At 40.4% G+C, this 14,143-nt stretch overlaps 1 protein-coding gene across 4 annotated transcripts in view; it reads left to right on the forward strand.

Annotated features, from left to right (window-relative positions):
- The window catches only part of Slc9b2 (solute carrier family 9 member B2), a 32,441-nt gene extending 22,187 nt beyond the window's left edge, over positions 1-10,254 (forward strand). For 3 of the 4 annotated variants that reach the window (XM_034499396.2, XM_076933275.1, XM_034499395.2), the window contains 4 exons: positions 402-510; positions 2,425-2,561; positions 6,996-7,216; positions 9,938-10,254. In XM_034499396.2, coding sequence (XP_034355287.1) covers positions 402-510; positions 2,425-2,561; positions 6,996-7,216; positions 9,938-9,968 — 498 coding nt within the window. In that variant the 3' untranslated portion in view covers positions 9,969-10,254. Of the gene's footprint in view, positions 1-401; positions 511-2,424; positions 2,562-6,995; positions 7,227-9,937 lie in introns of all 4 variants that reach the window. The other variant, XM_034499398.2, reaches the window with a different exon arrangement.
- Positions 10,255-14,143: the final 3,889 nt, after the last annotated feature.

Genomic DNA, 14,143 nt, shown 5'->3' on the forward strand with positions numbered 1-14,143 from the left:
TAAAGGCCTGTGCTACCACACTTAGCTGTTTCAGAGGTGTTGCTCATTTGAATTATACATGCATATTTTTCTTAACTGTGTGGTCATATTAACAAGACATTAAGCAACCTAAAATTATTAGCCTTGATTTTTTTTCTTTTTTTTTGACATGGGGTATCATATCACATTCTGGCCTCAGATTTCTTGTATAGTTAAGGTTGGTCTTGAACTCCCAACCTTCCTCTCTCACAGGAGCTTGGAGCTCACCAGTTTGGCTAGATTGGCTGCATTTGGCTTCGTTAGCTGGCTAGCCACTGAGCTCTGGGAATCCAGCTGCCTCTGATTTCTTATTTATAGATCTCAAATCCCTATCCCAAATCAATCATAGCTTAATAATAAAGTTTTCTTTGCTTCTCTTTTAGTCAGAGGTAGAAAAGATAATTGCAGTTACCTGGGATGTTTTCCAGCCTCTTCTTTTTGGCCTGATTGGAGCAGAGGTATCCATTGCGTCTCTCCGAGCAGAAACAGTTGGTAAGAATTTCTCAGGGGTTCTGGTGCTAAAACTATACCTTCAAATCCTGATCTGGAATATCTTCAGGAAGTATTTGTTTACCACCGACACAATTATATAAAGAACTAACTATGACCCAAGTCTTCAGAGAGGTTGGCTAAAGAATAATGCTTGTTAATCTACGTGAAAAATCAGGCATCCCCCTCCCCCCACCCCGCAACATAAAGATGTTCATCTAGCCTGTTCTCTGATGGAGAGCTAGAATTTTAAAGGTACTAGTTAGCTCTGTAATGTGTTCTCACGGGATGGAAATGTGTGCTGTTGGTTCTTTATCCTATGTTCAGACAACATCATGTTAAGATTGTCTTGATTGACAGCACTGAACTTGCAATTAGTTAATTTGCTAATCTCATCTTTCTCCTTACATCTCAGTATTCTTCCACTCATACCAGGAATCTGTTCCTTGCCACCTCCCCCCATTCCCAATGAATTGTGAATATTTTCCCCTTATTCTTCTTTATCTCAAAAAAAAAATGTGTATAGATGTAGTATCTGTGTCTGTGTGTCTCCATGTGAACACGGGTGTACCCGTGTATCAAGGCCCAAATGTGGCGGTTCTGGGTTCAGTTCTGGCTGCATGTCTCAGGCAAGCTGGCCTGAAAGCTTCTGAGCCAGAAGTGTCTCTGCCTCCCATCTGAGGAGTGCTGGAGTTACACTCCAAATTACCAAATGCAAGCCAACGTATTCAGCTTTTTAAGTGAATTCTGAGGATTGCATTTGGGACATCAGCCTTAAGGGACTAGCTCTTTAACCCCATCTCCCCGGCACTCTGTTCTATCTTTTAATATGTCATCTACAATTTTGTTTTCTTTAGAATCTAAAAAGTTTCTAATGTCATATTTCTTTTTAAAAAAACATTTATTTGTTTTATGTATATGAGTACACTGTCACTGTCCTCAGACACACCAGAAGAGGGCCTCAGATCCCATTACAGATGGTTGTGAGCCACCATGTGGTCGCTGGGAATTGAACTCAGGACCTCTAAGAAGAGCAGTCAGTGGTCTTAACTGCTGAGCCATCTCTCCAGACCCTAATGTGACACTTCTTAAGAAGCCATCTCTCCAGCCTTCCTCTGTATCATTTAATAGTTATGCTGAGTCAGTGGTTCTGTCTTCCTAATGCCTCACCTCCTCATGTGCTAGTGACCCCAACCATAACATTATTTCCATTGCTATTTTATAGCTGTAAGTGTGCTACTGTTATGAATCATAATGCAAACATCTGATATGCAGTATATCTGATATGCAATCCCTGTGAAAGGGTCATTCAACTCCAAAGGGTTTCTGACCCATAGGTGGAGAACTGTCAGGTTAAATAAACACGTGGAGGGAAATGAGGGTCTTGCTACAAAGTGTAAAGGGTTGTGTGCACCCTCGGGGTGTGGTGTACTGACATTGGTCTGACTGATCTCAAAACAGGAGAAAGGCAGAAGCATCCGCATCTAATTTAAATTTCCGTGTGGGGCTGGAGAGATGGCTCAGCAGTTAAGAGCACTGAGTGCTCTTCCAGGGGTCCTGAGTTCAATTCCCAGCAACCACATGGTGGCTCACAACCATCTGCAATGGGATCTGATGCCCTCTTCTGATGTGTCTGAAGACAGTTACAGCGTATCCTATATATACAATAAATAAATCTTTATGAAAAAAATTTTCCGTTGTAAGAATTCAAATATGTTTGATTAAATTCTGATTTTATAAAGGAAATGATTTTAAGCAATAGTATGATTGAACTTATTTTTTTATCAGTTATATGCAACTCTTTTGTATTTGATGTTTTAACATTATTTCTATTGAATGTTTTAACATTATTCCTATCGGGAATATTTTGAGATGCAATTTCTCCTGTTATTTCTAAAACCCAATTATTTCTTTCAGGCCTTTGTGTTGCAACCCTTGGCATTGCTGTGTTGATACGAATTCTGACTACATTCCTGATGGTGTGTTTTGCTGGTTTTAACGTAAAGGAAAAGATATTTATTTCTTTTGCCTGGCTTCCAAAGGCCACAGTCCAGGTAAGTGATGATCAATAGAAGGGCACATCATTTTAGCTGTTACCTCTGCGTGACACCTTCAAATACAGAGTAAGAAGACTTACCTAAGTTTGGAGAAAGTAAACAGTTGGTAAATGACAGAGATAAGTGAGGCAATGTGTGGTTGGATAACTGGTTATGAGGATTTTACACTAGTCTACTCTCAAAGTCTCCTTTATGTTGGCTCATTCGCCAGAGTGAAGGTAAAAAAATCCAAAAACTTCCTATAAGACTAGAAAGCAGTGACCAGGCTGAGCTGAGTTTTCGTCATTCAAAATACCAAGTCCAAAAAGAACCTTCTTAACTCATCTCAGAACATCCAAGAAGAAAAAAGGGAGGGAGGAGGGAGGGGGAAGGGAAGGACAAGGGAGGAATGAGGGAGAAGGGAGGGAGGAAGAAGGAGGGAGGGAAAAAAGGAGGGAGGAGGGCGGGCAGGAGAGAGGAGGGAGGGAGGCAGGCAAGCAGGCAGTAGCAGTGAGCATGGCTCATCTTAATGTTTGGAAATCCATCAACAGCCATATGACCGAAGATTCGTCCATATCTTTATACATAAGGAAAGAGTAATTGAAAAGGAATTTAGATTGTTTTGTTTTGAGGGAGTTTCGCTTTGCAGCCCTGGTTGTCCTGGACCAGGCTGGCCTTGAACTCAGAGGTGAAGGCCACCAAGCCCGGCCTGAAAAAGAGTTTAGAAATGCTTTCCTGTGTTTCCCCTTCATCCATGGTTTCACTGTTTGTGGGTCTGTCACCCATGGCAGCCGTGGTCTAAAAATATCAAATGGAAAATTATAGAGAGAAACATTTAAGTTTTAAAAGCATGCTGTTTCAGTGCCACAGGGCCAGCGATGTTGTACTGGCCTGCTCCATCCTGCTTTGACTGCCATTGGAGGTGCATGTGTCTCCACTGAGCACGTCTACACTGTTCACCAGGTTGTAGCTGGCTTAACTCTCACATTGACTGCTGGAGTGTCTTAGTGCTGTGTTCAAGGACCGATCATTCTCTTACTTAATAATAGTGCCAAAGGGCAAGAGTTTTGATTAGAGCAATTTGTACCTGACAAATTGAAGCCACAAGGTTTTGAATTGAAGCCTTAAGGTTAAAAGGTAAAGGTTCTTGATCTGATAAGGTAAAAAAAAACCCATCATATATGGAAAATTTGGTGCTATACATGTTTTCATTGATCTACTGGGTGTTGTGTTTTATGAAACAGCAGAGGGGAGTGCCTCAGCAGGCCCCACCAAAGTGTCCCTCTGAACAATCAAGCCATGTGACAGGCCTACTATAAAAGGAAGTTTATTGAGACCTGGAGAGATAGAAGCAGAGGAGGGAGGAAGACAGAGAAGGACATAGAGAGAGGAGAGAAAGAGAAAAATGTGAAGAGGCTGCCTAGAGACATGTGGGGAAGATAGAGGGAGATGGAGAAAGGAAAGATGGAGAGAGAGAGACAGAGAGAGAGAGAGAGAGAGAGAGAGAGAGAGAGAGAGAGAGAGAGAGAGAAAGCAAACAGTCCTTCTTATAGGTGAGCCAGCCTCTGCTCCTTCCAGCCGTTGAGTGGAGCCTAGAGGAAATGCTAACACTGGGGACCTAGTAACTATCACTCATGGTTAGGGACAACTCTTGTGTTGATTTCCTAAATGAGTAGTTGATAGTAACCAACTCACAGCTAACTAAACATTATAACAATATCTCAGTTCCTTAACCCAAAATTTGTACACAAAGACACAAGTACTGAAGAAAGCACAAACAGATAATCGTTTGACATTGTTGAACATGCATTTATCAGGATATCTGGAAATGTTAATTAAATTAGAATTGTATAGGTTGTAATTTCTTACAAATATTATAGATCTATGATTGTATTATCTATTTTCAAGCTAATTACATGAAATAAGTCAAGCCTTTAATAGACTGTCTTGCAGTTTGGAGTACATAGACTTTTTCCCATCATGCAATGAAAATCAAAATGCGGTTAATTTAGGGTGATTGTGAGGATTCATGTATGCTGTGATTACATTCTAGTCTGTGGACTATGGATCTATTTGGTTCAGGGGCATTTTTTTTCATTAGACTTTCACAGATATCTGTAAAGCATAAATGTGAAGAAGATAGTGTAGTAATACAATAAATTGAATAATTTGAGTGGTAGCTGCAGCTTCCAAGTTTCTATTAACATTTGTTGGTAAATACAGAAAACAACTGGCTTCATCTTTTTTGAATGTTAAATTGAAAGCTGATGCTCTTCTACCATGAAAGCAATTTTTAAAATAAGGAGAAATTATATATATATATATATATATATATATATATATATATATATATATATGTTAGAAACTATATGTCTTATGGAGGCAAACACAGTCACTCCTATTATTCTTGGGGAATGAGTTTAAAGACACCCATGGGTACCAAATCTGCAGACACTCAAGATGCTATACAAAAGGCTTATTTATTTCTTATAACTTTAGCATATCTCCTATATTCTTTGAATCATCTCTTAATTAACTGTCATAGCTAATATGATATTAAGTAGTTCTTGTAATATTTAGGGAGTAGTGATGAGGAAAAACTCTGTACATATCCATACAGATGCAAATTTCTGTGGAATTTCTGAGCTAAATTTAATTTAATTTACCAATAAAGAACAGCTATAGAATGACTATATTATTTTATATGGAATTTTAGTTTTTCTTCTCTTGTTACTATGTATGTGTATGTGTGTTTGTGTGTGTGTGTACACACACAAACACACACACACACACACACACATATATATATATATATATATATATATATATATACACACATATATGTGTGTGTAGTTCTTAATACTTTGGTCTTTGGTCTGTCACAAGAAATATATGCATATATTAAATATATTTTAAATCACAGTTTGACATGCATGTGTACCCTAAGTCATACATATACATATATACAACACGAAGAACCGGAAGAGAAATAAATATTGCAATGCAACAAGCGATGCTCTTGCCAAGATTTCATAAGATGTTCAATTATTTGTTGCACCAGATAACCCATAATAACAGAGAGCCTAACAAACAATGGAGGGATGGGATGAGTTAGGCTTTCTTTTCTTTCTATCCAGTAGTGTGGCATGGGCATTCCAGAGCTGACAGACTCAGTCTGTTTCAACATGTGCCTCTCACCCATAGTTCCAACTTGGGCTACCATTTTCTTCAGATGGGAGGATGACGGGTACATGTGTTCATTCTATTTTGGGTAAGAGTCCATGCCAGTGCCTCATCCCTGCTGATCACTCAGCAGCCAGAGCATGGACACACAGTTTAATCTAGTTGAAAAGAGACTGAAAGCATGAGATATCTGTTTTGTCAGCAGGAACCAGCTGAAAACCCAGAGTTCTGATGTAGAAGAAAAAGGGCATTCAGATATCTGTGGGCAACTAGATTCTGTTACTGTGTGACTGATGCACACTTTCTCTCTTATTTTATTATCTCTGAAGCAAACATTGTTCTTCTATTTGGAATAAGAAGTTAACCAGATGGATTAATGTACCTTTCATCATGTAAACTAATATTACATTTTGCCTTTAAAAGAAAATAAGAATTTTCATAATATATTCCAATAGACACAAATTAAAGTACTTCACCAAGTCCTAGGGCAAAAATTTATCAAATAATTAACAAATTTAACATAATTTTGAAGGGATACCACTTCTGTATTTCAGACTGTTTGAGAATTAGTGTATGCTCCAGAGAAAATGAAGTGATTTACAATTTTACCCTTGTCTAATGAATTTAACCAACACCTCTTTAAGCTTTTTTATGGTTTTGTTTTGTTTTGTTTTGTTTGAGACAGGGTTTCTCTGTATAGCTCTGGCTGTCCTGGAACTCACTCTGTAGACCAGGCTGGCCTCGAACTCAGAAATCCATCTGCCTCTGCCTCCCAAGTGCTGGGATTAAAGGTGTGCACCACCACTGCCTGGCTTTAAGCTTTTTATATATTAAGTGATAAGAACAGTTACTAAACTGGATCTCAGTCAAAAGACTAAGACGGGATAAATACTTTCTTTATTAATACAAGTTCTTAATGTTAAAATATAAAACAAACAGCAACTTCCATCTTTTGCAAGAGAAACTTATCATATAAAATAATATTTGATTAAATTGTGAGTCTGGATTTTTTCCTAGTATTTTGAAATGTACAGATCTTATAGTACATGTCCAGTGTGTATATATTGCATAAGGAAGTGTTCCTCTCCAGGTAAGGAGGGAGACTTTACAGATAACCAAGTGTCCACTGCAGGACACTTTGCATGAAGACTAATTTGAGTTAGTTGAGCAAAAGGAAAAGCAACTTGTTTTCTCAGATGATAAAATATGTCACCTTTAAAACATGGTCGTCTTATGTTTCCAACCAACCTTGTGCTAAAACTTTTGTAGGCTGCCATTGGCTCCGTGGCTTTGGACACAGCAAGATCCCATGGAGAGAAGCAGCTAGAAGGCTACGGGATGGATGTGCTGACAGTGGCATTTTTGGCCATCCTCATTACAGCACCAATTGGAAGCCTACTGATTGGTTTGCTGGGTCCCAGGGTTCTTCAGAAATCTGACCGTCAAAACGAAGAGGAGGGTCAAGGAGAGACTTCTACAGACGTTCGGCGGTAAGAAAAGGTGCTGACTGTAATGGCTAGAAACTATTTCTGAACCTAAGTGTATCAGGATGGAAACTGAAATAGACAATGCTGAGGTTCGAAATGTATTAGAGCCAAACGCAATTCACAGTCAATAAACAAAGGAAAGACCAAGGTCCATAGCTTCATCCGCTCCCCAGACGTTGCTCTCATTTACTGTTACTGTGTTATTTATATTCTTTTGAGACAGGGTCTCAGTATATAGTCCAAGCTGGCCTGGATTTTGTGATCCTACTGATTAAGGCTCTGGAGCACTGTGATTATGGGTGTGCACCACTGCATGAAGACAAAAATCAGTTTGTTTTTAGGGAATTGATATGAAATTGGACATATCTTTTCTCTCACTTATATTGATAACTTTATCAACTGTAAGGAGATGGGAAAGAGTCTCTGACCCACCTATTGGTAAGTCTAAAAGATAGAAGACTTGAAGGCCAGAGATGCTATTACATTGAGTGTTTCTGCTGTTTAACATCATGTCTTACTAGGCATGGTGACTTATTTCTATAATCCCAGCTCTTAGGAAACTGTGGCAAGAGCTTGCCCAGAATTTCAAGGTCAGCCCAGACTACAGAGTAAGTTCTAGGCAAGCTTGGTTGCACACATTGAGACTGTATCTGAGAAAAGCTTATGGGGATTAGGAAGATGGTCCTGTGGCTAAAAAGCTTGCTCTGCAAGCATTGTGGCCTCAATAGCAATGTAAAAAATCTGGGTGTGACAGTGTAGTCCTTTAACTCCAGTGCTGGTTGGAGGCAGGAGTTGGAGGTTGGGTAGAAGTAAGTAAATCCCAAGGGCTGGATGGGCAGCCAGTTTAGCCAATCAGTGAGCACCACATTTAATGTAAGCTTCTATCTCAAAAATTCAGTAGGGATTAAAAGAGCAAAACACTCAGCATTGACCTCTGATCTCTACACAGCCATATAGAGCACACACACAAATATGCATACACACACAGACACACAGATATACACTCAGTTACACACAGAGACATACCTACAGAGACACAGACACACAGATGGACACACTCACACAGACACACACACATAGAGACACAGATGCAGACACACACAGACAGACACGCACACATACATATATTCACTATACACACATACACACATACAGGTACACAGACATGCATACAAACAGCAATGAATCTGCCTGCCTTTGTACACACAGACAATAAACTAGCTGGATGGATCCGGCTCTGAGATCACCATTCCTGCCATGACTGGGCCTAAACTAGTTCTGTCCCAGGCTGACCTTGAACTCAGAAATCTGCCTATAAGCACAAGCAATAAACCTAGCTGGGTGGGATCTTGCCCTGCAATCACCACTTCACAAATCTCTTTATCTTCTTCCTTTATATCTTCTGATAAGCTGGCTCCTAGTGCAGCTGCCTCTGTTCTTTTAGGTTTCTGAAGCCCCTCATATATTTCATATTGCATCCTTATATTTTGGATAGTTGAGAAATCCCGTTTTTATATTTTTGAACTCATGGTTTTAGAGGCTTTTCCCATGGCCTTAAGGACTAAGGCTGAAGGTCATAACACTTACCATTTTGCTAAGAACATTAGACACACCCTTGTCTCCCAAACTCATGCTGTCTCTGATTATCAGGGGGTCACTAACCTTGGCAGAGAGGACATTCCATGATAACCTTGGCAGGAAGAATATTTCCTGAAAGAGGAACATGAAGTAAATTATGTACATTACTATACAAACCAGCCCCATGCCCATGCAACCATCAGCACGCGTGGAGGCCAATGTCCTGCTGGCTCTGCTCCAGTAGTGGGAAACTGTGTGATGCCGTAGCAGAAAATAACCTTCAATCTTCATAAACATATCCGCATCAAGCTGAGGGCAGATGGGTAATATAATAAAAAAGATACATTCTCATTGTCACTGCAAAACTGTTACAGTTTGAATTAGACCTTGTCAGGTTTTCATAGCTATCACCCAATACCTGAAACAATCAATTTCTAAAGAAGACATCTTAAGTTATAGTTTTAAAATGCCTGGTTAGCTCCATTGCTTTTGAGCCTGGGATAAAGGAGAGCACATGGCAGAGCGTTTGGGATAAAGGAAAGCTGCTCACCTCATGACCAGTAACCAAAATGAGAGAAAAGTAAGCCAGGATTGCCAAATCCCTTCAGGGCACATCCCCAGGGATCTAGTGCCTCCCACCAGGACCCAGTTCTTATAGCTTCTGCCACCTCCCAGTATGACCAGCCCTTTAGGATATGGGCCTTTAGGGGAACAATTTAAATCTAAGCCAAAACAGACCTGTAATGATGAATTTAAAAAGGAGCAGGACCAGCAAGGTAAGTAGACCAGCAAGGTAGGTAGACCAGCAAGGTAGGTGGACCAACAAAGTAGATCAGGAGGTAAAGGCACTTGCTCTAGAGCCTGACAATCTAAGTTTGATTCTGGATCTGATATGTCAGAAGATAAGAACCACTCCATCAAGTTGTCCTTTGACCTCTGTAGGTCACATTGTGGCATGCAAGCACAAATGAGCATGCGCACACACAATTTATGATAGATGGATAGATAGATAGATAGATAGACAGACAAAGCACAATGTAATATTCAGGAGTAAAAGCTGTTTTATGTCAGGAAAATGTAGAAAATGCACTTGTCCTTCTAAGTAGTTTGGGCTTTTCCAATAATAGTTGTTTTCCTCTATTTTAGGAAGCCCGGAGATTCCATTACCAAAGCCTGATGGACCATATTTACCATCCCAACCCATCAACCAGGACAACTTTACTTCCCTTTGACACAAATGAAAAATTTCCCATGGAACTTCATAAGCAAAAAAATAAGAAAGCTTTATACTGCTAACAGTACCTCAGGTGTTTACTTCCTGAGAAAGACTGGAGGACGGGTTACTTCAGAAAGTAAAAGTAATTTGGGCAAATAAAACATTCACGATTTTGTTGAAATCTTGATACATTTCTTCTTATACTATTAAAAAGTTCTCATATAAAAAAGCAATTTTTAAAAAAACATGGAACTCTGTTGTATTTTTATGAGCATTCGATGCAGTGGGATTTATTTTTTTCTTTTCTTTCTTTTTTTTTTTTTTAAAATCTATGTGGAATGAAAGTAAAAGCAAAAGTGTGTAACAAAAGAAGGGGAGGGGGAGGGAAGAGGCCAGAAGAGGAACACTAACGATGTGGGGCACAGGCCAACGAACATACATATGAAAACATTTCTAATTAAAAAATTTTAAAGTGCTGAACTTTAAAAAAAAGCTTTAACAAAAGCTGAGAATGTGGAAAGAGTGAGAAAAGTAGGAGATCCTGAGATTTAAAATAAGAGACGTGCTGTTTCTTAGGGAGAACAAAACACAGCTGTAGAAATTTCCTGATTAATACAAATCAGCTCAAGGGACTGTTGTTTTGTTACTGTTGTTGGTTTTGGTTTTGTTTTCTGGTAGAACAAAAAGAGTTAATAGAACCAATCTAATGTACAGATATTAAGCAATTCTTACTACATTTCCAGATGTTCTTCAGTTTGCTCAAAATAGTTGTAGGCTATCAGTGTTTCTATACACACATGTATGATGTGTCTGATACACAGAGTTCCCATTATAATTTATTCCAAATGTATTTCTTACAGTATGGATTTCTCTGAGACAAGGCATATTTAGACAGTACATTTTGTGTCTTCCTTCTTTTATTATATCATGGTTAAAACCACTTGTACAATTTTTTTTACACTTTTAACAGTCATTTTTAAAACATTTAGACAAACAGATCATTAAAACATATGAGACAAAAAAAATAGCCTTCAGATGGACACAGTTAAAGACAGCCCTGGGATCTTTTTAAAAGGACAAAGGTACCTCAGTGGAGAGAGGAGAAGTCATCAGATATTGAGGCCTGAATACCCACCAGTGTTTCATAAGACAGGATTAACAACGGCCATGTGTTTGTTCAGGAGCCTGAGGTGGAGGGTGGCATGCTTTCTCCAGCCCAGGGCCTGTCTGGTCCCACATAGAAAGAGCACGTCCTAAGAGACAAAATACTTCATGGACATAAATGTAAATCAGAACAAAGAAGACAACACAGGAGAAAACATGTGTCCCCTGAGGTAGGCAACATCTTTTTACATACAAACCAAAAGTGCAGCCATCGGAATAAACATAGACACACAGACTCTTACTGCTCAATTTTTCTCTCGAGACCCAGGCCAGAGATGGGCAATAGGTACATATGTAATGCATATACATACAAAAGGCTTTTTTCCCCCCTAAGGACTGGCTAAAAGCATTAAAAATCAAAAACAGACTAGGATGAGAATGGACTAGATACCACACTCTCAGAAGGTGTACAAGTGACAGAGAAGATGGTCACACGTCACTAGGGAGTTACAAATTAAATAATAAAAACACTATCACATACTTCCCATGTTCTGATGTTAGAATGAGCAGAATCTACGTCACTCGTGAACGGTTAACTCTGGCAAGGATGTGGTCCTCAGGCACCCTCATGCTGACATGGTGCCAAATGATGGGGCCATTTTGAGAGCAAGTTGATGGTCTAGTAGATTAGCTCAACAGTATTTACTCAAAGGAGTTAAAAATATACATATACAAAAAGCTATGTGTGAGTGTCTTGGTGTTCATAATTGCCAAAACCTAGAAATGATCAAAATATCTTTCCATAGGTGAATGGATAAACCTCTATACAGTACTACTGAGCAATTGTTTAAAAATAAGAAGGAAGATTTTAAAAAGAAAATAAAAACCACAGCATGACAGAGAGACAGACAGACAGACAGACAAAAATAAGAGGGCTGGGGCTATGGATGCAGCTCAGCTGGGAGAATGCTGGACACCATATGTGAAATCCCGGTTCTTAACCCCAGCGTTGCATAAACCAGATGTGGTGGCCCACGCAAGTCCAGTACCTTGTGACTTGGGCCCTTGGAGAGTGAGATTAGTTGTGCAAGATGCCTGCACAAAGCAAGATTGAAGAAAACAGCCATGAACAGGGGAACTGGAGCTAACCTCAATTAGAGAACTCGCTTACTGACCAAAACTCTCTTCTAAACCCCTCAAAAGTTGATGGAAAGACATGTTTATTAAAGCAAGGAGCACAGACAATTGTGATCACACCCCTGGACCCAGCATTGGGAGTTTTGTACAATGGGGAAGAACAAGACCAAGCAGCAGGAGCCTTACATAGATATGGAAAACCAAACACCTGAGCAGAGTGGGAAAGGCCACTGTGACTATCAGTGGCACTTCGATTTCTCTGAGTATCTGCTGTAATAAGGTCTGTAATTCATCCAGCTGGAGTGTGGCAGACGCTAGGCTGCACCTACACACCACACTCCCTCCTCCCCACATCCCTGGCAGAGCCGCTATTCCATTCTCCATTTCCATATAAGAACACTGCGGGGTGGCCAGTTTACAGGTCCTGCTAACTCAGCCACTGAAGGGAGACATGTGTTCTTCCACAGTCTTTTTAAAAAACTGTGTTCTATGAATTGGTTCTTCTTTTAAGTAAGGGTTTCATGTAACCCAAGTTGACCTTGAAGTTATAGGTAGCCAGGGATAATCTTGTGTTTGTGATCTGTCTTCATCCATACTACTTAGTTGGGATCACAGGCATGTACCACTGTGTGAGGTGTTATGAAATGCTAGAGACTGAAGCCAGGGACTGTGGCATGTTAGACAAGCACTCAAGCACTGAACAACATACTCAGCCCTGTTCTATTGGGTGGCTCCTTCTTCTTCTTCTTTCTTCTTCTTCTTCTTCTTCTTCTTCTTCTTCTTCTTCTTCTTCTTCTTCTTCTTCTTCTTCTTCTTCTTCTTCTTCTTCTTCTTCTTCCTCCTCCTCCTCCTCCTCCTATTCTTCTCCTCTTCCTCCTTCTCTTCTTCTTCTTCTTCTTCTTCTTCTTCTTCTTCTTCTTCTTCTTCTTCTTCTTCTTCTTCTTCTTCTTCTTCTTCTTCTCCTTCTCCCTCTCCCTCTCCCTCTCCCTCTCCCTCTCCCTCTCCCTCTCCCTCTCCCTCTCCCTCTCCCTCTCCCTCTCCCTCTCCCTCTCCCTCTCCCTCTCCCTCTCCCTCTCCCTCTCCCTCTCCTTCTCCTTCCTTCTCCTTCTCCTCCTCCTCTTCATCCTCCTCCTCCTCCTTTTTCTTCTTCTTCACCTTCCCCTTCTTCCTTTTCCTTCTCCTCCCTTTTTTCTTCTTCCTCATCCTCTTTTCCTCCTTCTCTTCTTCCTTTTCTCCTCCTTCATCCTCCTCATGCTACTCTTCCTTCCTCCTGTTCCTCTTATTTTTCCTTCTCCTCCTCCTCCTCCTCTTCATCCTCCTCCTCCTCCTTTTTCTTTTTCTTCCCCTTCCCCTTCTTCCTTTTCCTTCTCCTCCCTTTTTTCTTCTTCCTCGTCCTCTTTTCCTCCTTCTCTTCTTCCTTTTCTCCTCCTTCATCCTCCTCATGCTACTCTTCCTTCCTCCTGTTCCTCTTATTTTTCCTCCTCTTCTTCCTCCTCCTTCTCTCCCTCCTCCTCCAACTTCCTCTTCTCCTCCTGATGCTCTTTCTCCTCTTCTTTCTTTATCCCCAACAATATGACTGTTAAAAATCACTTCGCTCCAGATGACATCACAGCCGACAAACCAAACCTTGACAAGCAATCGTCAGAAGTTTCTGCACCCGCATAGGGCAGAGAAATGAGTCACTCTGGAGCCTGCCTTAAAAGACCAGCTCCTTGCCTTGCTCTGCCTTGTCTGGCTATATGCATCAAACTCTCAAGCCCACATCTCAGTGGCCACTCAGGAGGAGCAGAAGCTAGAACCTTCTGTGAGGCATCACTTTTCTCTTCAAGAAAGAAGCCCTCAGAAAGTACAGCCTGTGTCTCCATGACTCCATGGCTGGCTAGCAATCTCAGCTT

This window comes from Arvicanthis niloticus, chromosome 4, assembly GCF_011762505.2.
Source record: "Arvicanthis niloticus isolate mArvNil1 chromosome 4, mArvNil1.pat.X, whole genome shotgun sequence".
NCBI classification, from domain to species: Eukaryota; Metazoa; Chordata; class Mammalia; order Rodentia; family Muridae; genus Arvicanthis; species Arvicanthis niloticus.